The following is a 27,009-nucleotide window of genomic DNA, read 5'->3' on the forward strand; positions in this document are numbered from 1 at the left end:
GACAGAACAGTAAATGCCAAACTGTATAGTCCAGGAAAGAGACCAACAGTAAGTCCGGACAGTCAACGAAGGTTTCGGGGATACTGACTCTCAGAAAGAAACGGAGGGGGACACTTCAGGGCAGAAGGTGGGGGGCAATAGTAGAAGGTTACATATCTCTGAAAATAAGTGTACGCACTGTTACAGAGCTTCACCGACAGACAGGTCTGTTTAACAGTTGACATCATCGACATTATCGCAAAAGGAAGATATCTTGGAAGTTTAAATGTCCAAAGTAAGAACCGCTGGTCTGGGAGCGGTAAACAGTGATGCAAGCGCTCAGACCCATCAGGGCGGTCCCGGCGCTTCTGGCGCCACTTTGCGAGGACTCCACAGTCCCGCTTCCTGAAATCACAACTTACAGGCTTAATCGTTGGCCCCTCTATCAAGCTTCGCCGACCTCTATGATTCCTGAGCCGGCGCAATGCGCTCCTTCCCACCGCGCACGCGCGAAGCCTCCCCCTCCGCCCCCGCTAACAAATACCGTGGGAGGAGTGGTCGGCTCAAGCGCTCTGTGTCTCTTTGAAAATAACGTCATCATCCCGCCTCCCGGCAAAGGGAGGGCGGTGCGACGTATGCGCTGTGAGGAATTGTAGGACTTATTTCACGCTGGGAGCTGCGGTGACGTGATTACTGAGGAGGAGGTGGTCAAGGAACGGAAGCCGAGAGGGAACTAGGGCGGAAGGGGACCAGGGCCGGGGCTGTGTTCGGGTCCTTGGCGGGGCTGGGGTTCCGATGTGGTCCCCGGAGCGGGAGGCCGACGCCCCGGCCGGGGGAGACCCGGCGGGCCTACTGCCCCCCGAGTGGGAGGAGGATGAGGAGCGCATGTCCTTCCTGTTCTCCGCCTTCAAGAGGAGTCGCGAGGTGAACAGCACCGACTGGGACAGCAAGATGGGCTTCTGGGCGCCGCTGGTGCTGAGCCACAGCCGCCGCCAGGGGGTGGTGCGCCTGCGTCTGCGGGACTTGCAGGAGGCCTTCCAGCGCAAGGGCAGCGTCCCGCTGGGGCTGGCCACGGTGCTGCAGGACCTGCTGCGGTGAGGGGCGGGCCGGGCCGGGCCGGGGTCGGGCGGGAGCGGCTCCCCGAGGGCCGGGACCTGGTCCTGTTCTCTGACAGTGCACCGCGCCCAGCCCAGGGTCTGGCCCAGAGCAGGTCCCCGGAACGTTCAGTAGGCGAAGAAAGAAGACGATGAAGGAGGCTGGGAGAGGGGTGGGGGGCGTTTAGGGCTCTGGGGGAAGGCTGGGGACCGGGATAGTCCGATTAGATGGGGTTCCACACTGTAAGACGAGAAGCCAGCCTGGCAGAGGTGATCATGATTTGTCTAGACTGGAATCCTCTTAGATCGTTATTTCGTAAGGGCCTCCGAATTTGAATTACTACTGGAGCAGAAGGTCTACGAGATTGGATTTATTGAGCTAAGGAAGATCAGAGCTAAGAAGAGAAAGGGCAGTCGAGGGGAAGAGGCTCTTAGATCGTTATTTCGTAAGGGCCTCCGAATTTGAATTACTACTGGAGCAGAAGGTCTACGAGATAGGATTTATTGAGCTAAGGAAGATCAGAGCTAAGAAGAGAAAGGGCAGTCGAGGGGAAGAGGCCTGTAGGGATTTTGTCAGCATCTGCGTTTGACCTATCCTGGCTTGTCCTTGGTACAGGCTGTTTGGAGCAGAGAGGACATGAAGGAGGCTGACGTCTTTATTGAGTATCTTGGTGCCCTGCAAAGGTCTGTAGGTGATACGTGTGCGACAGATGCAGTGTTTGGAGGTACTTGACAAGGTAGATGTGCAGCACTTCACACCATGCAGATACGTTGCACACACCATTTCATGTGACCCTCTGAACAGTCTTGTGGCAAGGTGGTAGAGCTACCTTCAACAGACAGAAAAGGAAACTGAATCTTGGGGAGATCAAGTGGCTTACTCAGGGTCATATGGCTGGTTAGGAGTAATAAATACCCTGGTCTTCAGATTCTAAATCGTTTGCACTTCACAGCATATGCATCACACTGAGGCCAGCCTAGCGTGGTTCCTCCCTTGTTGAATGAAGGAGAAAGTCAAGTGTGATCTGTTGGTTTTAGCTTGCTGCTCTTTCTGATTGAGGTCTCCCTTCTCTACTGTTCCCAACACCTTTCTGTTGGCTGACATTGAAGTTACAAGCCCTTCTGAAAGTCTCCTTTCTGAGAAAGTGTACTGTGGAAGAAGTTTTAGTTCATGCCTGAAGTGAGGCACAGGAGAGACAGTAGCTGAAGAAGTCAGTGAGGGACAAGACTAGAATGGGCCTTCTTATTGCAGGACGATCATCTACCACTTCTGATCCAGACACCTTTAATACTTCGAAAACTTCTGGCACTCTGCTGAAGTTTGCTGCTGCTTGACTGGGTCTCGCACCTGAAGAATTTCTGAGGGCAACATATCTCCGTGGAAGCAGCATTACATAGTAGTTAACAGCTTGAGAGCCAAACTGCCTGGGCCCAAATCCTGGCTCTGCCATTTGCATTTTATGTGGCCCTGGACAAATTATTATGCCATCTTTAGGCCTCAGTTTGACCAATTATAAAGTGGTAATGATAATTGTACAAGGTTTATTGTGAGGATTTGAAGAGATATTCCTAGTGTAGCCCTTAGCATAGTGCCTGACCCATGGTAAGCATTCAGTAAATTTCGCTGCTGTTATTATTACCAGTACCATGAAATGCTTAAATCTTATCTTCACCCTGGCTTACGAATAGCGGAAAGGCCTTTCTCTGTACATCTTTGTATTCTTCCTTATGTCTTGCACTTGATGGTGATTCATTATTATTTTCGTTTTATTGTTTTGAGCTCCATTTGTAAAAGGAAATCTCAGTGAAGGTCCTGTAGCCTCCTGTGCATCTGTACTCTTAGTGAAGTGCTTGTGTTTTGGACCCAGACAAATCATGGCTTAGACTGGGCCTCTCCTTCTCAGTCACTCAGTTTTCTCAGTAGCTAAAATGCTGATAACACCATTTATCTTGCAGAGTTGTGAGGCTTAGAGTTGCTTATATCAGCTGTAGGTGCCTAATCAATGGAAGTTATGCAATGATAAAATTTGTCTTTTGGGAGATGGGGGAGGTGAGGACTGGAATGGGACATTGCATTACTCCATGCCCTCCTCTTTATTTCCCTGCAGTCGAGGAGAGTTGCAGCGGGAGTCAGACTTTATGGCCAGTGTGGACAGCAGCTGGATCTCCTGGGGAGTCGGAGTCTTCCTGCTGAAGCCCCTCAAGTGGACTCTTTCTAACATGCTGGGGGATAATAAAGTTCCAGCCGAGGAAGTACTTGTGGCTGTGGAGCTGCTTAAGGTGGGTGCTCAGAAGGGAGAGGTCTGGCTGTCATCTGATGTGATAACAGGACCCATGTTCCTTAATGTACATTCTTAGAGAAAGATTGTCTTTTTTAACAGGGCAACAGAGTTGACAACTGGGTTGACCTCCCTTGTGTTATACTTTGTAGCATTATTTATTTTTTAATTGGACTTTTTCATGTGACGATTGATCCTTTGGGAATTGTCAGTAACAGACAGTTGGTTATTTTGTAGTATTTGTAGCGATTAATGATAAGCTATAGTTTAGGAAATGCTTCGCCTCCTTTAGTTTGCTTACAAGAATTTCTCAGGATTTCCGAGGACCTTGTGACTTTCAGCTTTGCCTACCCCTGAATCAAAAAACGAGGCTCAGTCTTCCTGCTTTCTGACTCTTCCCCCTTCCCTTTCCAGCTTGCTGAATGCCTGCCTTCCACTGTCCGTGCTCTTCTGCCTCCAAAGGCCATCGGGGCCTTGGTCCCTTCAGACTCTGCTGGTCAGGCAGTTTCCCCCGGCCTGCCTTTCCTACCAGCCTAGACCCTATGGCTGATTGCTTGACAGACTCCCTTGTCAGTGCCCTCAGCTCCTTTGCATCTCTTGGGCCACACCAGAAGACACTCAGCAAATCCACAGCCTTACATCAGCCCCACAGTCTGCCATCCCTGCTGGAGAAAATCACCCTGTCTCCCAGACTGGGGCCCCTTTCATGGTCCCCCTTCATGGTCCCAGCTTTAGGAGCACCCTCAGTGCCACCCAACAGCCCAGATTTCTTATCCTTACCCATCCCCCTCACACACTCAGTCCATTGTTCTCTCTATTCTCTGCAGGCCTTTCATTGAGAAAGTAGTATGGCCTTCAATTTTCTGTCCTTTCACCTGAAGTCTGGCCCCCATGGGGCTTCCTTTCTCCCCTGGCTCAGAGCATACGGTGTCCTTCCTCTGTTCTACTGTGCTTTTGAGTCTGTCCCTACATATCTTTTTCCTTTGACCCAACGATTAGCCTCTTGCCCTATCTATTCCATCTCCCTGTCATCTGATGCTCTCCTTCTTCAGCCTCTAAACCCACTCAAGCTTTTCCCATCACAAATCAACTCTTTTCTGGTGTCTGGATTCCTGCCTGGTTACTGCTGTGTCTCTCTCCTTGTTGACCAAGCTTTGTTGTCACCACATACTCATCTCTCATTCACTCTGTAACCCACTACATACCTGCTCCAGTCCCACCACTCTCCTGAAACTGCCATGGGCAAGGTTATAGGGAACCTTAAGTTTGGGTGTGTGTGTGTGTGTTTATAAAGTTGACTGGACACCAGGCAGCAGAAGTATGTTGCGGATAGTAGTTATTTTTCAAACAGACCAAGCCCAACCTCAGAGCCTTTGGATAGCCCTGGAGGCTTCCACACAGCTGGAGCCAGCTCAAAATCACCCCCCTCCACCCCAAGAAAAGCACGAATTTTTCCTCACCTAGACAGTCCCTAACCCACTCTGCCTCAGATTGAGGAGGAGGTCTCCTGGATCTACCAGTCTCTCTCTGTCCCCAACAGGGGACTGAGCAGCCCACATTTTCTTCAGGGAAACTCCCCCCTCCCTGTCTGCACTCCCCCTCTCTGACCTGTGTGGTTGTTCCCCTACCCAGAGCCCTGATCTCCAGGGACAATCCAGATCCCCACAGAGACTGCAGGATGGTTTGGTTGGTTCTGGGCCAACCTCAGGTCCTCTGTGCAGTTTTTTACCTCATAGGTTCTCTAGCCTGGAGGAGAGGCGTGGTAGACCCACTGATCCCACAGATGTGGTTTTGGACTCACAATCTTTTGAGTGTAAAGGTTGGATATGGGGGTGAGGAGAGGAATTACATAGATCTTTCAGAACTGTTTTTGAGAGCAATGTAGTCTAATCCATTTAAGTAGAAAAGTAAATCTTCTAGCTCTGCAGGAGCGCAGTACTGTTTAATCTATACCCACTTTACATCCCTAAACAGAATACTTAACATCTCATTCAGTGATACCTGCTTGCAAATGTATGGTGACTTCCTTGTTTTCTCCTGGGATGGGGACTTGTTTACATTTGTGAAACTAAAGGGTCCTATCTGGATATTTGTATAAAACAAAGAAAGCCTGCTTCTGAGGTAAATTGCTTTTCCCAAGTCCAGGCACCGGAAACAGCTAGTAACTTTCTACTTTATTTGAAACAGTACTGAAAAAAATACAAAAAAGCAAAAATTGTCCATGATTTTGCTATTTAAAAAAATGGTACAAAGAAATGAAAGTTTCCTTTCTGTTCATCCCATTTCTATCTCTTTGAGTACATTCTCATCCCATCTGTGTGTGTGTGTGTGTTTACAGGTATGTCTTTTCTTATTGACCCTGTCACACTCTGTTATGTTACTTTCCACTTTATGTTCTTGTTAGCATTTAGTACTTCCTGAAAATCTTATTTACTTGTTCAGTCGTTTATTATCCCTGTCTTCTACTAGAAGGGAGAGGTTCCATGTGCTGTGGAACCCTGGGAACAGTGCCTGGAACATAGTAGACAGTCAATAAATATTTGTGGAAGGAACCAGTGAATATACACATACATATATATATGTGTACACATACACTCCATTTTTTTCCAGAAATGGAATTGGTTCACAGCCTCCTTTTTTATTCTTTCCACTTTAATATATCATGAGCATCTTTTCAGGCCCTACACAAAATAGATCTAATTCATTCTTTTTAATGGTTGCCTAATAATCTATAGCTATACCATGATATATGCAACAGTTGCCTTACAGATGGACATTTAAGTCATTCCAATTTCTCCCATTTTTCATTTTTAAAAAATGCTACTTTGGTAGCCTGTGCATACATCTGTACACTTCTACTTATATTTTTATGGAATTGATTTCTAGAAACACGTATGTGCCTTTTAAATTTTATACAAACTCTGGCTGGTTAGCTCAGTTGATTAGAGCGCAGCCTTATAACACCAAGGGTACGGGTTCAGATCCCTGCACTGGGCAGCTACCAAAAAAATTTTTTTTAACTAAAATTGCCAAATTACTTTTCGAAAGTATGTACTGATTTATACTTTCATCAAGACTGTATGAGAGAGTCCAGCCTCCCCACATCTTTGTCAGCACTGGGTGACATCAGTCTTTTAAAATTTGCCAGTTTGATGGACAACAATGATACTTCCTGTTTGTGAGTTGAGCATCTTTTCTTCTATCCACTGGCCATTTACATATCCCCTTTTGTGAATTGCCTATTTATATCCTTTGCCTGTTTTTATGTTGTGTTGTCTTTTATGTTAATTTGTAAGAGGTCTTTATGTATTAGAGGTAGATACATATAATGTATTTGGTATTATGGATATAAATATTATTTCCCAGCCTGTTGCTTGCTTAATTTTTATTTATGATATCTTTTACCATATAGAACTTTTCATATTTCTGCAGTTAGATCTCTCATGTTTTCCTTTATGGACGCCAAATTTCTGGTCTTGCTTAGGAAGGTATCCTCTGCCTCAAGCTTAATCAGATATTCTTTTATATTTTCTTTGAATTACTTTATATATATTTTTTCAATTTAAAATTCAGAACTTGAGTATTTCTTTTTTTATATGTGGTGAGGAAAAGCTGTGTTTTCTTCTAAATGGATAGCCAGTTGTCTCAAAACCTTTCATTAATGTTGTGTATTGTTAATCTATGTGAATGTGGGTACCATGCTGTTGTTACATAGTAGCTTTACAGTTAAGTGTTAGTATCTGGCGGGGCAGTCACATCTAGTGAAAACTTTATTCTCTGTCCTATTAGCCTCTTCTGCTGCCTTTGATACTGTTGACCACTCTCTTCTTAAAACTTCCCATCTCCTTGGATTTGTTCATGTTACACTGCAGGTTCTCCTGGGTTCTCCCTAAGCTGTCTGCTGGGTCTCTTTTGTAGGTTCCTTCACTTCTAAACATTGGTCTTCCTGCAGCTTATTATTTTCCTCTCTGAATTTCCTTGGGTAATTTCATTTGCACTTGGAATTTCATTACCGTTTCCATGCTGATGACGTTCAGAATTATATCTGCTGTCTTGGCGTCACCTTTAAGCTTCAGATTTGTATATCCAGTTATCTGCTATACGTGTCTTCTTGGATATCCCTCAGGCATTCCCAACTGACATGTCCAAAATCGAATACTTTGTTTTTCCCATAAAATAGACTTTTCTTCCTGTATTTTTGCTATAAATCAATGGTATAACATCCAGCAGTCACTTAAGCCAGAACCTAATCCTCTTTCTCTTTCAACCCTATACCCAGTTATCATGGACTGCCAGTTTTATCTACTAAATTTTGTATGATTCCACCCCTTCTCTGTTCCTGTCACCCAGATACTATCTTATTCAGCCTCAGATATTCTCTTAAATGCTCAAATGGTCTCCCTGCCGCTAATCCTAACTCTACAGTCGATCCTTTCTCAATTGTTAGCTGGCTCTCTTTTAATCTAGCCACGTCCATTCCCTTTAGTGACTACCCTCCACCTGCAGAATGAAGGATGGCATGTAAGATATTACACTTTATATGACACAGAAGTGTTCCCTTGTCTTCTCACTAACCTGATCCTGTCTGTTTGTCACATACTTTTCTCTTAAGGCTCCATATAAACTCACTAACGTTTGTGTCTGCAGTATCACCAGTTAGCATAAAAATAGAGTGACTAGACTTGGAAGGGAATTTAGATGTCATCTCATCCATCCTCTTTGGTTTGCAAGAGGGATACTGAGGCCCAGTGAGACTGTGGTTCAGGATCTCACGGGCTGAGCCAGAAATGAGGCCTCAGCTCTGGTTCATGGCCCATCTGCCTCATTCTTCCCTTGGGGAACCACAGGCCAGGGAGAGGCAAAAACGTAAAGTCCCAGAGGGAAGTGCAAACACAGAACTGGCTGCAGTATTTCATGTGCCTCATTTCATACATAGTCACCGAACTTTCCTTCAAGGTTTAAAAAAATTACAAATCTTTCTTCCTTGTTAAAAAGCTGCTGCTTCAGGAAGGATGGAGCCCATTCCCCCTGCCCTTGTCCTGTACAATCATGGTTTTGAAGCTCAGGGTCAGGGCTCTCTGCTTGCTTTTCCCTGCAGGAAAAGGCTGAGGAGGTGTATCGTCTATATCAGAACTCCCCACTCTCTTCCCACCCTGTGGTGGCCCTGTCGGAGCTAAGCACACTTTGCGCCAACTCCTGCCCAGATGAGAGGACCTTCTACCTAGTGCTGCTGCAGCTGCAGAAGGAGAAGAGAGTCACAGTCCTCGAGCAGAATGGGGAAAAGGTATAGAAGTTCATCTGTTCATCCTTGACTTACCGATGATTTTATTAAGTCTGTACTTAAATGCCCACTATCATTCCTGCTTGGGAATTTCTCAGCATTCATGGTTGAGGCAGCAGTAATTTGCCCTTGTCTCTTAGATTGTGAAGTTTGCCCGAGGGCCACATGCCAAGGTCTCTCCTGTCAACGACGTAGACGTTGGGGTATACCAGCTGATGCAGAGTGAGCAGCTTCTCTCGCGCAAAGTGGAGTCCTTATCCCAGGAAGCAGAGAGGTAACTTCTACCCCTGAGCTGAACCCTCCTCCCCACCATGACTGGTCTTTAGAACTGGTAATGCATTAGTGTCTGGAGGCTCTTAAAAAAAAATGGTAATTTTTTTTACTAATTACAGAAGTAGTAACTGCTCAATATAGAAATCATGGAAAACACAGAATATCACAAAGGAAAAAAAATGAGTCCTTCCCCCAAAGATTATGACTGTCGATGTTATATTTATGCTCTTCCAAGCCAGTATCCATCTAGCTAATATTTGATTCAGGCATTGTCTCCAGTACTGGGGACATAGCCGTGAACAAGACAAGCCTCTGCCTTGGCATGGGTCTTTCTGAGGGACTTGCACTCTTCCCCTTGGATGACCATACAGGGGGTCCCTGGTGAAGGCACATGAGTCCTTCTCTGAAGGAGGACATAGACATTGAATTGGAAGGTGTCTACTCTGTCTTACGGTGAGAGAATCCCAGCCTTGTCGGAAGGTAAAGGATATGTCCAAGGTCACTGTTGGTGTTAGGAATTGATTGCCTATCTCCCCAAGTGGGAAGCCAAGTGTAAGGTGCCCTGTGTGCGTGTTCCCTCTCCCTGTGGGTTGAAACAGCGTATCCTTAGTCAGTTTGCCTTTCACACGCAGATGCTCAAGCCCGTATCTTGATGTGTGACTTGCTGCAAGAATTTGGCAGGAGGGCTTGGGCATCATTTTTCTTGGCATTGGGTGGAGTGGATTTGATCTTCAGATTTGAAGCCACCTTAAATAAGTGTTGCTCTTGGGGATTCTTCAGGGCCTTGCCACCCCCATTCTTTGTCACAATCATCCTGATCTGTCTCTTTGTTTTACAGGTGTAAAGAAGAAGCCCGCCGGGCATGCCGAGCAGGAAAGAAGCAACTGGTGAGTTCTCATCCCCTCCGGCTGTGTAGCAGGGGCCTGAGTAAGGAGGGAGAAGTGCCCAGCTGTTCAGAGAGCAACCTGCTCCAAGGGGAGAAGGGTCTGCAGTGGCCCAATCACCACAACTTGTTTTACAAACAAGAGGGAAGAAGGCCTGGGATGGTCTTATCATCTGGGAAGAGTGTATTCCATATCCTCCTGCCCTCTGGCCTGCCCAATCCAGCCCTAACCTAAATCTCCATGCCCCCCTAGGCGCTGAGGTCTCTCAAAGCCAAGCAACGGACGGAGAAGCGTATCGAGGCCCTGCATGCCAAGCTGGACACTGTTCAAGGCATCCTGGACCGGATCTATGCCTCGCAGACGGATCAGATGGTAGCCACCCCTGCTGCGCCAATACTAGGCTGTCTCCTGGCTAGTGCTGTTCATGCCCTCTGCTGCAGCTTTGCTGTTTGGAGGATGCCTGGCTTCTTTCAGGATGTGGCTGGTGTTGCCTTTGCCTTTCCTGTCGGGAAGTGTAGGCTCAGTGGGTGTCGGGGGTGGGGGGTGGAATTGAGCTTGGGTGACCAAAAAAAACCCAAAGCTATTCTCTAGAGATGAAACAGTATTGTGTATATTTTGCCAAATGTTTGTCATTGGCACTGATAACTTTGCTTTCTCTTTAGGTTTTCAATGCCTACCAGGCTGGGGTAGGAGCACTAAAACTCTCCATGAAAGATGTCACAGTGGAGAAGGCAGAGAGCCTTGTGGATCAGATCCAAGAGGTACAGGAGGAGGCCAGACAGGGACACACAGATGGAGGACAGATCTGACTTTGTTGGACATCCTCTTTTCCCAAACTTGACTTGTTACCTTGTGAACTTGAGGGAGCATTCCTTGATTCTCATATGGGGCGGTGCTGCTTTGTAACCCTGGCGTTTTCCCCTCAAAGACTTTGAGATGCTCAGAACCACCATTCCCAGTTCAAGGCCTTGCATTTGTCTCTTACAGCTGTGTGACACCCAGGATGAAGTTTCTCAGACTCTGGCTGGGGGGGTAATCAATGGCTTAGGTGAGTTGACAAGGTGATACTGTTTTTCTTGCTTCCTTTCTTTCTCAGAGGACTTCACTTCCTTGTGCTGTGGTAGCTTTGATGGAGGATTTACTTTTCCTGGTGCAGGCAGGCCTCTCCTGCCCTGCCCTACCCTGCCCTGCACAGGCTTCTCAGCAGGAGGAGTTAGAGGGAAACGCCATTTCCTCTTTGATAGGCTGTGTGGATGTGCCCTCTGTGTTCCAGCATTCCCTGTTTACGAGGCTCTGCCTGGAAGATCCTTCTTCAGGGGCAGGGGAACAGGGTCAGTCCATGGGATTAGCAGAATATGCCTCCTTGGTGACTTAGCTGTGTGTATGGAAAACGAATATGTGCTTGAAGGTGCCCTCTGTCTCCCGACTCACCTTTTTTTTTAACCTGCAAGGAGGCACGAACATCTTTTGTAAAGCTGAGCAGAGTTTTGGTAAACTCAGTCCTGGACTCTTTAATGTGTTGTATCCCCAGAGTTTATCTGTCCTTATGTTATCTTTTCTTTCCAGATTTTGACAGTGAGGAACTGGAGAAGGAACTGGACATCCTCCTTCAGGATACCACCAAAGAACCTTTGGATCTGTCCAGCAACCCCCATGAGACATTTTACACCAATAGTGTGCCTAACCCTAGGATCTCGGATGCTGAACTTGAAGCTGAACTTGAGAAACTGTCCTTATCAGAGGGAGGTATGGAGCTGGTTTTTAGAGTTTCTGTTGGGCATGTGGCCCTCTGGCTGACAGAGGAGCCAGGCACAGAGTCGATGGATCTCAGCCCAATTGCTCAGTTTTCCAGGATACCAAAGCCCTGTGAGGGAGTTGGGGTTGGGGGTACATCGTTTATATTAAGACTCAGTCCCTTAAACATTAGGATGCTTTCATCTTAAAGATTTTTTTTTAGTGTTCAGTCATTTCTTTTCCTTGCAGGTTTGGTCCCAAGCAGTAAATCTCCGAAAAGGCAATTGGAACCGACTCTCTAAAGCCATTGTAGGACCTTCAAGTGAAGGACCTTCATGTAAAAGAGAGACCAGGCTTGTGTGTGTGTACATAGTTATTTAAAACAGAAACTCTCAGAATTTGCTGGGAATAGGAGGAAGGAGAGCCACTCTGATTTATCTGGATGCCACCACTTACTACAGGACTGATATGATCTCTGGAAGCGATGCTCCAAAGGCTTGCTCCCCGCGGGTATCACGGACCTGCCTTCTCATCTTTATAGTGCCACAATTTATACAGTTTTGTGTTTGACCTGTTGTCTCACATAGCCTGCGGTTCTTGGCATTGGCTCAGTTAGGTTTGTCTTTACCCACCAGCTTCCTTCCAGCCAATGAAGGTGAAAGATTTGCTGCTCTGCCAAATCAAAATCAGTCCTCCTCCCCACAACCCCCACATTTCTTTTAGGGGGATTTATTCTGTCTGTAATGTCAGCTAAACAACTTATTCTTGTCCTACTCTGTTTTCATTTGTTAAGAAGAATGAGAATCAAACACTTAAAAGTTTTATTTGAGGGGACTTAACAGCTGCTGCTCTATGAAGAAACATAGAGTGTAAAAGATTTTTCTCTAAGGTCATTTGTCAGATTCTTCAGGTGTTCAGAAAAAGGTCACCCCTGAGTGGCTCAGTCATGACAGGTTGGAGGGTGAGGGGCTCGCCTGGTTGGTGGATGCTGCCTCTTCCGTCTTAGGCAGATAGGGTTATTCTTGGTCTTTCGAACTTGAGCTGGGAGAGGCCTAGGTAGATGTAGGGCTACAAGGTGTCCAAACCCCATCTGCTTTTTTAAAGGCAAAAGTTTTGCCTTGGCCCCATCATGATATAACTTAAGTTAAAATATGTGTATTTTTTCCAGAATAAGCCACAGAACAACACACCTCCCCTTCTTGAGCCTGGCACACAGCAACAGGCTCTTTGGATTTGGAAAGCATTTCACTCTGCAGCCCACTGGTCAGGGCAGGGTTCTGAGCTGGGATGTGCAATAGAAGCAGGAGGAGGTGGCCTTACGCCACACCTGCCACAAGCTTGCCCGGGCCCTGCACCTGTCCCTGGCTCCTGCAGTCCCATCTTCCTGCTTCCTCTGATGAACAGGAGAGGGTCAGAATGCTGTGGCAACAGGGAACAGAAAAGACGACAGCCACCCTGCCACTCTGCTGCCCAGGTCCAAGGATTTCTGCCTGGATCCCTTTGCCCTTATCCTTCCTGCCTGAGGTAGCGTAGAGCAGAGGGGAAAAATTTGCTCCAGGCCAGGAGCACAAATCACTGTTCCATGAATTTCTCTCCCACTCGACTTTGGTAAATGGAAATGTTGGGGGTGAAGAAAAACAATCACTATTTTTTCTTTTTTTATCTGGTAAAGAATTAAAAGACCCAAGTGCTTGTCCTTGTCTCTTTAGATTGTATCAAGTTTCTTGTTCCTGCATGCTGTCCCCGGGACCCCCACATACACACTTTGGTTCTTTCATTTAATGTCACAGGAGAATGTGGAGTAGCTTAATAGTGTGAGCCCTGAATGGCGGTGAAACCTGGTCAGTCCTACTGATCGCCCTCACAGACACACGCAGTCCTAGGGGAGGCTAGTTCTTTGACCAGCCTGCTTGGTTTTAAGAGTGTGTCACTGGTTTTGTTTCCCGTTGTCTGTTCTCTTTATGTTCTGTAAGTGCCTGATTTCTTCTGCCCATGTGACCGCACCATATTTTAGTCTGGCACCAATATTTCTCAGTGCCTGCTATGAGTGTGGTGTTGGCCATGCCCTGTGGGGGGGAGATGGTTTTGAGGCTAAGTTAGGAACAGGTTAGATGATCGGCCACAGCACTCTGTTTGCAGCTTCAGGGAAATCAGCAGGTGAACCAGACAGGAAAAGGTGTGGGAGCAGTAGCCCAAAAAGCCTCAGGAAAGTCTGGAGGCCTGGGACCTGATCAGAAGGAGCTGACATGCAGAAGAGAGGGATGGAACCTCAGAGGGAAACGTGCAGTAGGGACACATACCCTCGGGGAGCCTCAACATCTGGTTCCATGTTACTCTTTTTGCTACCCTGAGCTGCTGCAGGATCCTGGTTTAAATGATCTAGCCTGGTTCTTTGCTGTGCTACAGGAAATCAGAAGAAGATATTGAGTCTGCTTGGATCAGAGAACCACAAGAGGAAGTGTATAGCTTTTGTCTGGTGGTGGCTGCAGTTTCAAGCTTGAGATCCCCGCAATGAGGCTGAGTCTCCCACCAGTAGTCAGCACCATGTGGGGTTTTTCTATTGAAAGAATGGGCTGGTTTAGTAAGTGAGCTGGTGAGTTTTCTTCTTTGTGGAGGTATATCAAGCCCAGATAAATCACATTCAGATGCCTAAAAGGTATTCTTAAGCCAAGTCTGAGGACCTGCCTGGGCTCTGAAGTCAGCTATCCTGTTGGGAGAGGGACAACAGGGTTAAACTGCAATCCTCACTGCCTGCCTGAAGTGGCCAGGTTGCACAGACCTCTGTGAAGAAGTCATGAGCCCAGTTCAGCCTGCTGAAAATCAGAGAAGAGGAAGGACCTATCAAAGCTGTTAAGGACAATGAGACCACCGACAGAGCTGCTGACTCACAGGAACCAAAGTGAATCTCTGCTCTGAGGTTTGTGGGTGAGTTGGGTAAACCTCTTCTCTTTCGAAGTATCTTAATGTGTTCTCTGCCACCGTCTCAATTTTACTCAAGTTGCAGCTACTCTTCGGGGTAAAGTGTGGTTCCTTTTCTCCTGCACAGAAATAATACATGAGAGCCAGAGGAGCCTCCACAATTGTAGGCAAAGCCTCCATTTTACAGATGAGGAAACTGAGTCTTAGGAAACTTGCCCACGGTCACAGAGCTTGTGGAAGAATTTAATTTGTTGACTTCCAGTTCAGTATTCTCTCTGTGACACCAAGGGACCCTTAAATAGACTATCAAAAACTAAATAACTCCAAAAGGACTTTCTATGGTGGACACGTCCTCTGACCCCCTCCCCATGTTAGTGCTTTTGAAACCAAGGAACAAACCCCTGATCTCTCCTAGCTATCCCCATGATCCCAGCAGAGGGGTTTGGGGGGGTGGGGGGTGGAGATGAGTGATAACTACAGAAAAAAACTGCTTGACCAGGCAGGATGGGCTGGATTCCGAGGAGTAACAATAAGAGTAGAGGTGATTAAACAAACTTCCCTGAGCTAAGAGTTGATCTGAAGATCAGGATATTTGCTCCTTAGGCTACAACTTGATTTGAGGGTCAGAATGTTTGTTCCTTAAATAATTGCCTTATAGCTTAGGATAACATCTGTAATGCTTCGTAGATAACAAACAACTACAAACATGCTTTAAAAGGCATACACCCTGGACCCTAAGTTGCCCTGCAAGATGCCAGAAATAATTATGCTGACCTCACTTCTAATCAATCAGATTCATACTTGACTCCCGGAGCCCCCCACCCATGATTTTGCTCTGTAAATGCTTGTGATTCTAAGCTATCAAGAAGCCTGTCTTAAAAGCCCCTTTGGTTACTATGGGCTCCTTTGAATGGCATTCAAATAAATGCTAATCTTCAACACTGCAAACTTTGAAAGCATGAGAGCTTTCTTAGATATTTGGGCAGTGGATGACAGGCCCCTCTGGGTTCAGGAATACTTTGGGCTGGCAGGTCAGCTCTTTTTGGCTGACAGTTCTGCAATTACACAGACTTGTATGGATTGGAAATTGCCTGTCGAGATACTGGGAAGAGCTCTGCCTCAGAATCTCCCAATTTATAGGAAAACCAAGAAGTCTTAACACCATTCCTTTGCTGATCTGTACCATGTAGATAACTTTTTGGACTTGCATGTTGTAGCAAGCCCATTTGTGCAGAAAACAATCCCAGGTATGGGCTGCACAACACTTCCCGAAGAAGCAGGGCTTAACACACACATGAGAGTCTCCAGAAGCAGACCAGAAAACCAAGTTTGGAGTATAAAGTTATTAGGAATCACCTAATGGTCACCTGTGAAGGGACAGGAAGAAGGAGTCCATCTGCAATGCAGGCCCTCAAAGGCTTGCCCACCCTGGCAGGGAATTCTAGAGCGAGTATTGCCTATCAGTGTCCCATGTCAGCAGAAATGGCCAGGACTTTATCCATCCCTGCTCTGTCCCTCGTCATCAAATACCCCTGGAGAAGGGGTGACCTCAGCGGAGCTGGTTGTCTGTAGCTGAGATGGCCCTTGAAGGAGCTGACAGCTGGCTGCCTATTGACCACTCTCCCTGCAGCGGGTAGCAGACCCAGGAGGGAGACCTGGGCAGGGCATCCTCAGGTCTGCCAGCTGTGCTAAGCTCTTTGGATGTGTTTTATCTATCCAATGAGATGGGCGCTATTATTTTACAAGTGAGTTGACTGAGGCTTAGAAATGGTAAATAATTTGCCCATGGTTACCAGTGGGCTATGGAAAGGGGTTTTAGTTAGGCAGGTCAATTTTTGCAGTTTTCTTTCACTTTGTTCTTCTCTGTCCTCATCTACATGGGGGTCTTTGTGCGCTGCCATCTCTTGTCCCAGTTGGGGCGAGGGTTGACTGTGATTATGATAATTTGATCTCACCAGATTTCTGATGCTCACACACAGATTTATATGTTTTACAATAATTGATTTCAGCCTTTCTGGGTTTTCATATGAATGACTCCCTTTGATGACAGAAAGGACTGGAAGCGAAACTTCCAAAAACCCGAACTAAATTTGTTTTTGCTTTTTGTATACCATGAGCATTTCCTTCTTGGGCTGGGCAGGGGGCTTCATAGACTGGATCTAAATCTCAGCTGTCTTTACAGTTTTGAGGATTAGAAGCTTGCTGTCATCCTGGTCACTAATGAGAGGACGACAGGAAGAGTTGAGATTACTATTGCTTTATTCTCCCACCACTAACACAGCTGACGGGGCTCTGGCCTCAGACACCCCCAGACCCCTTCCGGGGGTGGGACGGGGAGGGGCCCTGAGGAAAAGGAGGGGTGGGGGAGGGGCAGGCGCTCAGGCTGCCGCCTGCGCTTTCGCCCTGACAGTCCCAACGTGGCGGGGCGGGGCTCGGGGTCCCTGGGAGCCGCGGGGCAGGCAAGGCAGGAGGTGAGGGGTGGCCGTGGTCTGCGTGCAGGGCTCTCTGGAAGGCATTCGACGTGTGCGGCCAAGAGCAATGTGTTTCAGACCCCAAGGACTGCACTCGCTTATCGGATCCACGCACACCCACCACCGCCACCATCCTCTCCTCCCCTTCCCCCAGCGGGTCCCTGCCTGCAGACCACGCTTTCCTCTCCAGCCCAGGTCCTCTGTGTCCCCCTTACCACCCCCCGCCGCGGATTCAGGGCTCTCAGTCACTGTTGGTGGCCAGTTCTGGTGGCCGCCTCGGTGCGCCCGAGCTCCCCACCTGCTCCAGGAACATACTCTCCTCCGACGTCAGGAGGAGCCAGGATGCCACCGGCGGAACTCCCCGCTTCCTTGGCAAATGAAAACTGGGACATGCTATTCTTTACGCTGTGCAGGGACCTGTCCCCTCCTCCGAGGGCGGGGTCCCGCCAGGAGCAGATCTTCTTCAGCATGGAGCCAGGAGCCTTGTGCCTGACCGAAAGACAGGTCTGGCCGCCTGCGCTCCTGACCGCATGGCCTGAGCCTTGTCCCTCAGTCCCGTCCAGCTCAGGAACCTTCTGAACCACCAGAGGTGACCGAGGTCCCCGGTCCAGCAAAGGGCAGGGTGGGGTGAGGCAGACCCGCTGCGTCGCGGGCTTCTCTGGCTGCCTTTCACCTGCATGGTGCTGGGCTGTGCCTCGCTGTGTGCCGCCCTCCTGCACTTCCGCCACGTGCACCCTAAGGTCAACAACATCCTTGTTTATCCCTGGTGACTCTGCGGGTGATGCTCTTGAAAGCTACAATCAAATCGCTGGCTAGTAGCCCTTTGGGGGCTTCTGAAACATCTGGGTGGCCACTGATAATCACACTCCATGGCCCCATCCTGCACCTATACCACATCAGCCCGGAGCACTGTCAGGGCATAGCCAGCACCTTCTGCTACCAGTAGTAGTGACCCCCTAGGGCTTCTCTGGTGGCCACTGCAATGGCCTGGCTGCTGTCAGTTCTCATCTTCAGCCCCATTCAGCTGGACTGGCATCAGGCAGAACGGCAGGTGGCACAGGGCAGAGCCCCTGGGGTTCAAAGACACAACCCCAGTTCAGCTGCACTTAGGCAGTGGCCTCAGGATAGGGAAGGGTTTCTTAAACATGATACAGAAAGCACAGACCATAAAGAGAACACTTCATAAATTTGACTATGGTCTAATTAAAAATGTCTGTGCATCAGTAGACATACTTTTTAAAAAAGTAAAAACATAAGCCTAAAACCAAAAGAAGATAGCTTCAACTTACATAAATGACCAACTCCTACAAATCCAAAAGAAATAGAAAACCTCAGGGGGTGGGGGGCCAGTAAAGTACATAAATGGTCAATCACAAGCAGGAAATAGGTAATTCTCAGACTGGGGTTAGTGGGGGTGCTTTAGTCTGCTAGGACCGCCATAACACAGTAGCACAGACAGGTGGCTTAAATGACAGACATTTACCTCCTCGAAGTTCTGGAGGCTGGAAATCCAAGACCAAGGTGTCAGCAGGGCTGGTTCCTTCTAAGTCCTCTCTCCTTGGCTTGTAGTTGGCCACCTTCTCCCTGTGTTTTCACATGACCTTCCCTCTTTCTTAATCTCCTCTTCTTATAAGGACACCAGTCATATTGGGTTAAGACCCAGCCTAAAGACTTCATTTTATCTTATTACTTCTCTAAAGACCCGATCCCCCAAACAGTCACATTCTGAGGTACTGGGGGTTAGGACTTCAACTTATGAATTTGGGGGGAGTGTCACAAAATCGGCCCATAACAGAGGGTTTCCCTAAGTAAAGAGAGATGGGAGTGGAGTGTCAGAGAGGCCAGTTTCCAGATATACATTGGAGACCAAACCCATAGTTCCCAAAGGCTTAGGGTAGGGCAGGAAGGCAGAAATGAAGGATGATCGATACATTGTAGGCTTGAACAAGTTGGTGGATGCTGGTGCCATTTATGGGGATGGTGAAAACCAAGGGAGGAATAAACTTGAGGGTCGACCCAGGATGAGGCCTCGAGGCATTCCAGCGGTGCTGGCAAAGAAAACTGAGAGTGGCTAGTGGAGGAAGAGGAAACCAGAACCTGTAGTACTATAATAACTTAAAGAGAAGAGTCTTTATCAAGTCTGTTGATTCTATACTTCATATCTCTCAAATTCATCTTGATTTCCCCTCTAAACTAACCTTCACCCTGATCCCACCCCAGTGAGAGCCAGTCACTGGGAGCCCTCTGTTCCGGCTGCAGGTATAGAGGGGCATGTTGTAAAAATCCAGTCTGTTTTTTATCTTCACCATGTGCTGACCATTCTAAACAATGTGGTTGATAAAATACTTCTCTCTGAAAAAAATAATTCATTGGTTTAAGTTCTAAATAATTGCTGTGGCTATTTGAGCTTCAAATGGGCACATCTGTAACCATAGAAAATCCCCCACACTCACGTATACACTATAGAACTAACTTTGTTTTCCCTTCATAGCTCACCCTTAATGACTAACTAAACGTCATGGAATGGAAACCAGATGAGACCTTGGCGCCATAGATAATGTCAAAAGCAGTTGTCCACGATGTCTCGAAGCAGCTGTCAGTCATACCTGAAGACTCTATATCCTATCTCCCCATACATTTACCTATATAAACCCCAGCCCTCAATTCATTGGGGTGGCAGTTGGGACTTTACCCTCTGTCTCCTGGTCAATGCCTTCCAAAATAAAAAGCTTTTCTTTTAAGCTCTGTGTGGCAGGTGTGATTGGTGATCTTATAGCAGCTAGCACTGAGACCCACACAGGTTAGAAATTCCCTCAACTAAGTCAGCCTCTCACACGTTGGCTGATGGTAAAGGGGAATCCCACAGGACCCATTGGTTACACATTCATCTTACTCATCCTTTACTAACCCTTGTACTTGGAAGTTAATCCAGAGAACTCACAATGCTACAGTGGGTTGCCTCACATGTGCAGTTTGCAAGTACGTTTTTAATGGTTTCTAATCATTAGAGCTTATTTTGCATGCAGTTCATGTCTTCAACCCTTATGATAATATATATATTCTTATATTAATACAGTAGGTACAGAATAAGCCAGGATAGTGTAGCAATCATTAAGACCAAAGAAACAGCATGAGTTAACTATGATTATATCACTCTATATGACCACTCAGAGTTGCATTTAAAATTTAAAACAGTGAAAGACAATGAACTGTATGGCATATTTTTGTTTGCGAAGTACAAATTTTAGTTCATGAATATTTTACCAAATTTGAATATGTTTAAATTGAAATTTATTGTTGTTAAACAAATCAAGCCAATAATGATTATTACTGATTACTATGTGATTATTACTGAAAATAATTTTGTTGCACAGAGGAGGAAGGTGTTCAAAAATGGTCAGCTTTCCAGGGGTCAAATATGCTAGTTATGCCATTGAAATGCTCTGTATTTCATCTTTGAATACAAATATGCTACCTCCTGGGGTGGTTTCTATCCTTTCAATTTGAGAACGTGGTGAGGGAAAAAAATCAGAGTTTATTCTGGCCAGTGCAGAGGGATTTTGGGTGAGCTGCAGAAAATATCAAGTGAAATATACTTTCTCCCAGTCCTGGAGGCTGGAAGCACAAGATCAAAGTGTGGCGGGGTTGGTTTCCTCTGAGGCCTCTCTTTGGTGTGCAGACGGCCACCCTCTTGCTGCCTCTTTTTGAGCTTGAGTGGGAAGTATGAGGAAATCACTACTTTTTATGGCTTAAAAATATGTATATTCAAGGAAACACAGTAAAATAAAACACCACAAACAGGCTATTTATGTGAAAGTACGGGTGCAGCTCAGTTAATTTGATATGAAGACTGGCCTTTGATCTGGGGGAAATAAATCTGGGTTTGGAGGTAGAGTCCAAACATCTGCAAAGTCATGTCACTGTAAGGAGAATCTGGCAGGAGCCTGGAGGCTGAGATGAGGACAGGCCTGAGTCCCACAGCCCACTGGGGAGACCCCCCTCACCCCACCTGTGGTCCCATTACTCTGGTCCTTTAAGAAGGGAGCTAGAACTCGAGCGAGGCAGGGGCCCTGGTATACTGGGAACTGAGGGACAACAAACAATAAAAGCATCTGAGATTTGGGGGGTGGGGTGAGGACCCTCGCCAGCTGGGGCAGCACACATGGAGGCCAATCAGGTAAAGCAGGGTCTGGGGGTGGATTCCTCATTCCCTCCTCCCTCTGGCCCCACCGCCTCTCCCACCCCTCTCTTTTCTCCACGCATTCACCTGGGCCCCTCTCTGCCTTTCTCTGCCCTTCTCTCCATCACTCCCACCACCTCTCTCCGGGGTGGTCTTCACTCCCAAAAACAGTTCTTGCTTGTAAGAGTTTCTTAGTTGATCTTATATTTTTAGGTTTTAAAAAATCAAATATTCTATAAACAATGATAATTTGATCTCATCAAATTTCTAAACTTTCCAGTCTTTATGTCTTTTTGTCAATGTGCTTTTGCTAGTACCTTAGAAAAATGGCGAGTGATACAGGCATTAGTAGATATTCTTGTTTTGTCCTCAATTTAAGGTGGTACCTCTCGTGTTTCCCCTTTAAGCATGGTGTGGTGTTTTGACTATTGCATTTAGATCCTTAAATGAATGTGCATAGAGTTGTTCTAGGTATGAATAGGGTAAAGAACATATAATGGTGTTTTGCATATTGAATCCATTTTAATATATGTAATATAATTGAATTATCTCATTCATGAATTGCTATAAAAGCTTTGTTTGATATTACTTTTATGACCAATTTTTTATTAAGCTTTCCCCTCTCCCTATGTTATATTTTTTAATATGGTCAGTGTTTCTTTTTTAACCAACTTTCCTAACCTCTGCCAATTATTTGGAAAAAATAGCATTGACTTTGACACAATTACATGCCCTTCTACCTCCATCCACACTTTAGAATGTATTCTGGGGTTCCTGTCCTAACTTATTGTGATAAAAATGCTTTTGTTGTTACATTCTGCAACCCTCCTTTCAAGACTTATAATATTTGTATATCATTTGTTGCTGTGATTCTTTTAGTTAAGTAAATGTTGTAAGTAGATTAAATGTTCATCACCAGGCCTTTCCTCTCATGACTTCCCAGTTTTTGAGTCATTTGTTTTGATTCATCTTTTGATTGTCTGGAGTATGACTTCTAGCTGCTTTGCAGGAAGGACAGTGAACACCAATGCATAACTCAGCAACATGTAGCTAGTTGGGTAAGTAACTCACAAGCCCATCAAGGAGAAAGTCATTAGATTCTCATCAACAAACGAAGGCAAAAAAAAAAAAAAAAAAAGGTGGGGAAGATTTGTGAAAGTAAGTGGGTAGAGGAGAAGGGGAAAATATGCCAACCTAGGAAGAGTGGATTTTGTTTTTCTAATTGAGGTGATTAGCTGGAGGCTGTCAAAGAGGACAGTCTGGGCAATCTATTCCAGAATATGTTGAATAGGTCATTAGAGAAGAACATGTCAGTTACTTGTGGATTTCATGAAAAGTGCCAAGAGTTAATCTGTGCAGGACCTGTGGTGGGATGCATCTCCACCTGAGACAGGCCAGGGTCACACTATGGGAGGGAGACTTCTGGTGTCATCACAAGTTTGAGAACATCATTCTGTTTCCATCATCACAGTTTATAGAATTTTCTGGTCTTAACATTTCCCCTTTGAAATTCTACAGATATTGTTCCATTTTCTTCTGGCATATGAGTAGCTAGGAAAATCTGCAATCTGCTTGATTTTTTTTTCCCATTGTGTTCTGCCTAAATCATGTTAGCAGTCTTGTTTTTAATTCCCACAAAAAATAATTTTCCCATCATCTGTGCCAGCCATTTATTTATTTATTTATTTTCTGAAACAGCATTTTAATCTGATAAAACACTCTAGTTCACGTTTTCTTTTGTTTCAAGAAAATATTGTTGTTTTTAAATTTCTTTTCCTGTTCCAGTAATTTTGTTTTCTTCAGCAGGGACACTAATTATCTGTATGTTGGATCTCCAGAGAAGGCCTTCATATTTATATTCTTCTTTTACTGCTTTGATCTTTTTGGCTTTTTCTTTGAGTTCATGTACTTTTTTATGTGGAGTTTTTCTTTTTTCTTTTTTTTTTTTTTTTTTTTTTTTTGTCTTTTTCCGTGTCCGGCAACGGATCGCAACCCTCAGTGTTGCCCCCGTACCGGACCGGGGACCGGCAACGGGATCACAACCCTCGGTGTTGCTCCCGCGCCTCGCTCAGCCAGTGAGCGGGAACCGGTCTGTATGTGGGATCCGAACCCTCGGGCGGGAGCGCCGCCGCGCTTCCCAAGCTGCGCACTTATCCAGTGCGCCACCGGGCTGGCCCCTTATGTGGAGTTTTTCATGTCTAGAGGCTGGCTTTTATTGACAAATGACTTATAGTTATTTAGACTTTAAGTTATATTAGCTTATAAAATAACAAATTTAAATACCTAGTTTTCATTAAGTTTTAAACTTCCATTTATAAATATTGGAATTTTTATTGGTATGTTTAGTATATATTTCATATAAAATGAGAACAACTTTGATAACCTCAAGATGACACAACAAATTTTACTCAAACATTCGGTCCCAGTTTTACTCATTCATTTTTATTAAACATTTCAACAGTACTTATAAATCTGATATATTTTATTTTCTTTAATTTTTCAACTGAGTTTTTATTGAGAAATTTGTAGGATCACATAACTGTGAGAAATAATACAAGGGATCTTCAAAAGGTTCATGGAAAGATTTGTATATTCCCATGAAATTTTTGAGGCATCTTTGTACAGAGAGATCCAGTGGACCCTTTACCCAGTTTCTCCCAATGATAACATCTTGCAAACTATAGTACAATAAATACCACAACCGAGATATTGACATCAATACAATCTACTAATCTTATTCAGATTTTTCCAGTTTTACTTGTACTGTGTGTATTCACTTCAATATAATTTTATCACATGTGTAGGTTCCTGTATCCACCACCACAGTCAAGATACAGAAACACAACACCTCCTGTAGTTCTTTTAATCAGTTCTGCCTCCCTCCTACCTCCTGTCCACTCTATCAATCTCCCTATACCCACCCCCAAAATGTTTCTTTTTCTTTTCTTTTCTTTTTTTGTCACTGGTAAGGTGATCGCGATCCTGAGTGAGCCATGGGGCTAGCCCACTGTTTCTAACCCCTGCAACCACTAATCTGTTCTCCATTTCTAAAATTTTGTCTTTTCAAAAAGTTTATATAAATGCAACAGACTAATGTTTTAGGATTGGATTTTTTTCACTAAGTTTTCAAATCTATGTGTGTAAAATTGTTTATAGTATTTCCTTCTATGCTTTTGATGTCTGTTGGGTCTGTAATGATATCTCCTGTTTCTTCACTGATAATGGTAATTTGTGTCTTCTCTCTTTTTTTTCTATGTCAGTTTTATTAGGGGTTTATCAATCTTATTGATCTTTTGAAAGAACCAGCTCTTTGTTTTATTGATTTTCAATTTCATTGATTTCTACTCTTTAATATTTTCTTCCTTCTGATTTCTTTGGGTTTATTTTGATCATTTTCTTTTGATTTGAGACTTTTCCTTTTGTTCTAATATATGCATTTAGTATTCTAAATTTTCCTCTCAGCACTGCTTACCTGTGTTCCATAAATTTTGACATGTACTATTTTTATTTTCGTTCCATTGAACATATTTCTTTATTTTGCTAGGCTGCACTCCCTCTGTGAAATATGTATTTCTTATTCATTGTATTAAACCTGTTCTCACCTTCTACTGTGACTCTGCTCTTGAATTCTTTCCTGTGGCAGAGTCAAGAACCTGGTTAAGAGGGCAGGGTGGGTTGAGGTTGACTACTGGGCACCCCCAGACCCTACCTTTGATGTTATTATTATACCTTCTTTTTTCTCTCATCACTCCAGCAGGGCAATGTGGGACATGACCTTCTTACTGTCAGGTGGAGGTTAGAGTCTAGGTTACACACTTGGCCTCCTTTGATACCTAAGATGGGGGCTCCTCATTACTGCTGGGTGAGCACGGGAGTTCTGTCTCCCACTAGACACTACATCCTTCCTGCCTGGGAAGGGTGGAAGCCTCAGTGCTGATCCTCATGTGTCCTCCACTGACACCACAAGTGTGGGTGGTCTTGAGATCTTTGTTTGGTAGTGAAAGTCCTACTATTCATTAAAGTCCTACTATTTATTAGGCCTTCACCCCAGTGAAGAAAAGGAAGGGTGCCTTGTCATTGCCAGGTGTAGGCGGAAATCCAGGTTCCCCAGGGGTCTCTACTGACATGGCAAGGTATGGGATTACTGCCTGGAGGGGATGAAAATCCCAGCTCCCTTCTTGGCTTTCTCCGACAGCATCTTGATGGAAAGGTTGTGGTGCCCATTATAACCCGGCAAGGGTGACAATCTAGGCTTCTCATCTGGCCTTTGCTCATGTGAGTGGGATGGTGTTTGGCTGGGGAAGAACGGTTATTGTTTCAATGTCTTCTGTCTTGCTGGGCTGGCCCTTTCCTGGTCCTCTGCCTAAAGAGAAAAGGCTTTTGTTGGGGTTTTGGTTTTTTGGTGTGTGTGTGTGCGTGCGTGCGTACATGCGTATGTGTGTGTGTGTGTTGGTCTGCATCCACTGACATTTCTGAGTTTCTAGATTCCATGAGCTCCAAGGGGATCTGAGGCTTAAAGAAAACCCAGGGAACTTGTGCTTTGTCATTCTTGGATCCTGGGGTCCCTAGCTGGCCTGCTTACTTCCCTTCACATTTCAGAGTCTTCTCATGTTTGCTTTATATAAAATGTTCAGGATTTTTAGTTGTATTTAATGGAAGGAATAGGGAAAAGTATGTTTAATCTATCTTCCCAGAAGTACTGATTTTTTCTTTTAAACACATCAGATAGATCACCCAGCAGGCTACGGGGCCAAACCTTCCTATGTGCTGTACTTAAACAACTTTTACTGATCTTAAACTATAATAAATCCAGTTCTCTTTAATATTATAATACTGTTTACAAACTTAGTCTAATTCTATCTCCCCATTTACAGTTGTAAGTCTGAGATCCATTTCACTTTTTAAATTGGAATCACCACCTAATGTGTTAGGTCGATTTTCTAGTACACCAAAACCATGTAAACATTTCAAGGACTTTAAATAACAAACATAAACGGGGTATTCTTAAACTTAACCTTTTGGGATTGAAAAGATACTTAAACACAAAGAGAATAGTTTGTCAGCTCAAGAAAACTGAGGTTACTGGGTGGACAATTCAATGCCTGTATTACCTTCTCAGGCAGGTCAGGATTGCCTGGAGCGAGGAGATGTGAGACTGGGACACAGACTCCAGAGCTGCAGGTGCCCAAGGTGATCCTGCCCATGGCAAGGGAAGTTGCACTGGGTTGTTATTTAGAGTCACTATGGCAGTGGGGAGCTCTAGGTCCATCCCTTCAGATGGGACCATTTACAACCCCATGCCCCCTGGATTCAATCCTTTCATAATTTTTCCATCATACCTCCATTCTATAGCACACACCCAGCCTGCTCCCCCCACTGATTGGATTCGCCTGATTTATTTAATTCCCGACTTCTGTGTCTGGCTATTGGCCACAGCATCAAGACGGTTCTAATGACAGTCTAAAGATGAAGAGCCTTACTTAATGTAGTGTTTAATAACAGTCAGGCTAGATCTGGATTTTGAGTCCCAGCTCTACTCTTTGTCACTGATGCCAAGGGATAAACCTCAGTTTATCCCCCTGCAATATGGGTAACAATGTTCATCTTTCGGATGGAAGGATTAAATGAGCGCAGTTTGTCTGTCAAGTTTTCGTAAACAGCAGTTTTCTTCATTTTCGTAAGCCTTTGCTTCATGTCGCTGATTTGCCGCGTTGTTGACTATGGTTTTTGCCACTTCCGTGATAACAAGATTACCTTTTGACATCTTCCCATGGCTCGCATAGTTCCATTTCATCTCAATCCATTGTCTATCCATTGAACAAGGAAATCAGGCTTTCTTTGGCTTCCTTGACAATGTGAAGCAATTATTAACTGGAATTTTCTTCTGTTTTCTCAAGAGAATCTTCCAAAATACC

At 45.3% G+C, this 27,009-nt stretch overlaps 1 protein-coding gene across 2 annotated transcripts; it reads left to right on the forward strand.

Moving 5' to 3' along the window:
* The first annotated feature begins 695 nt into the window (after positions 1-695).
* Positions 696-13,232, forward strand: CHMP7 (charged multivesicular body protein 7). Of its 2 annotated transcripts, none has more exons than XM_008575273.1 (10): positions 696-1,073; positions 3,182-3,353; positions 8,451-8,636; positions 8,774-8,907; positions 9,745-9,793; positions 10,043-10,162; positions 10,453-10,551; positions 10,778-10,838; positions 11,357-11,536; positions 11,774-13,232. In XM_008575273.1, the coding sequence occupies exons 1-10, from the start codon at positions 775-777 to the stop codon at positions 11,824-11,826; spliced, it is 1,353 nt and encodes a 450-aa protein (XP_008573495.1). In that variant the 5' UTR covers positions 696-774; the 3' UTR covers positions 11,827-13,232. The 2 variants fall into 2 exon arrangements, with proteins under 2 accessions (XP_008573495.1, XP_008573496.1); XM_008575274.1 differs by having other exon boundaries at positions 805-903.
* The last annotated feature ends 13,777 nt before the right edge of the window (positions 13,233-27,009 follow it).

The sequence above is a fragment of the Galeopterus variegatus genome, unplaced genomic scaffold, assembly GCF_000696425.1.
Source record: "Galeopterus variegatus unplaced genomic scaffold, G_variegatus-3.0.2 Scaffold1167, whole genome shotgun sequence".
Taxonomy (NCBI): Eukaryota; Metazoa; Chordata; class Mammalia; order Dermoptera; family Cynocephalidae; genus Galeopterus; species Galeopterus variegatus.

Bases quoted from the DNA above. Each gene is read 5' to 3' on its own strand.
- CHMP7 (XM_008575273.1), top strand. From the start codon at position 775: ATGTGGTCCCCGGAGCGGGAGGCCGACGCCCCGGCCGGGGGAGACCCG. The intron at 3,354-8,450 runs GTGGGTGCTCAG...TTTTCCCTGCAG, and splicing joins TGGCTGTGGAGCTGCTTAAG to GAAAAGGCTGAGGAGGTGTA. The intron at 8,637-8,773 runs GTATAGAAGTTC...CTTGTCTCTTAG, and splicing joins TCGAGCAGAATGGGGAAAAG to ATTGTGAAGTTTGCCCGAGG.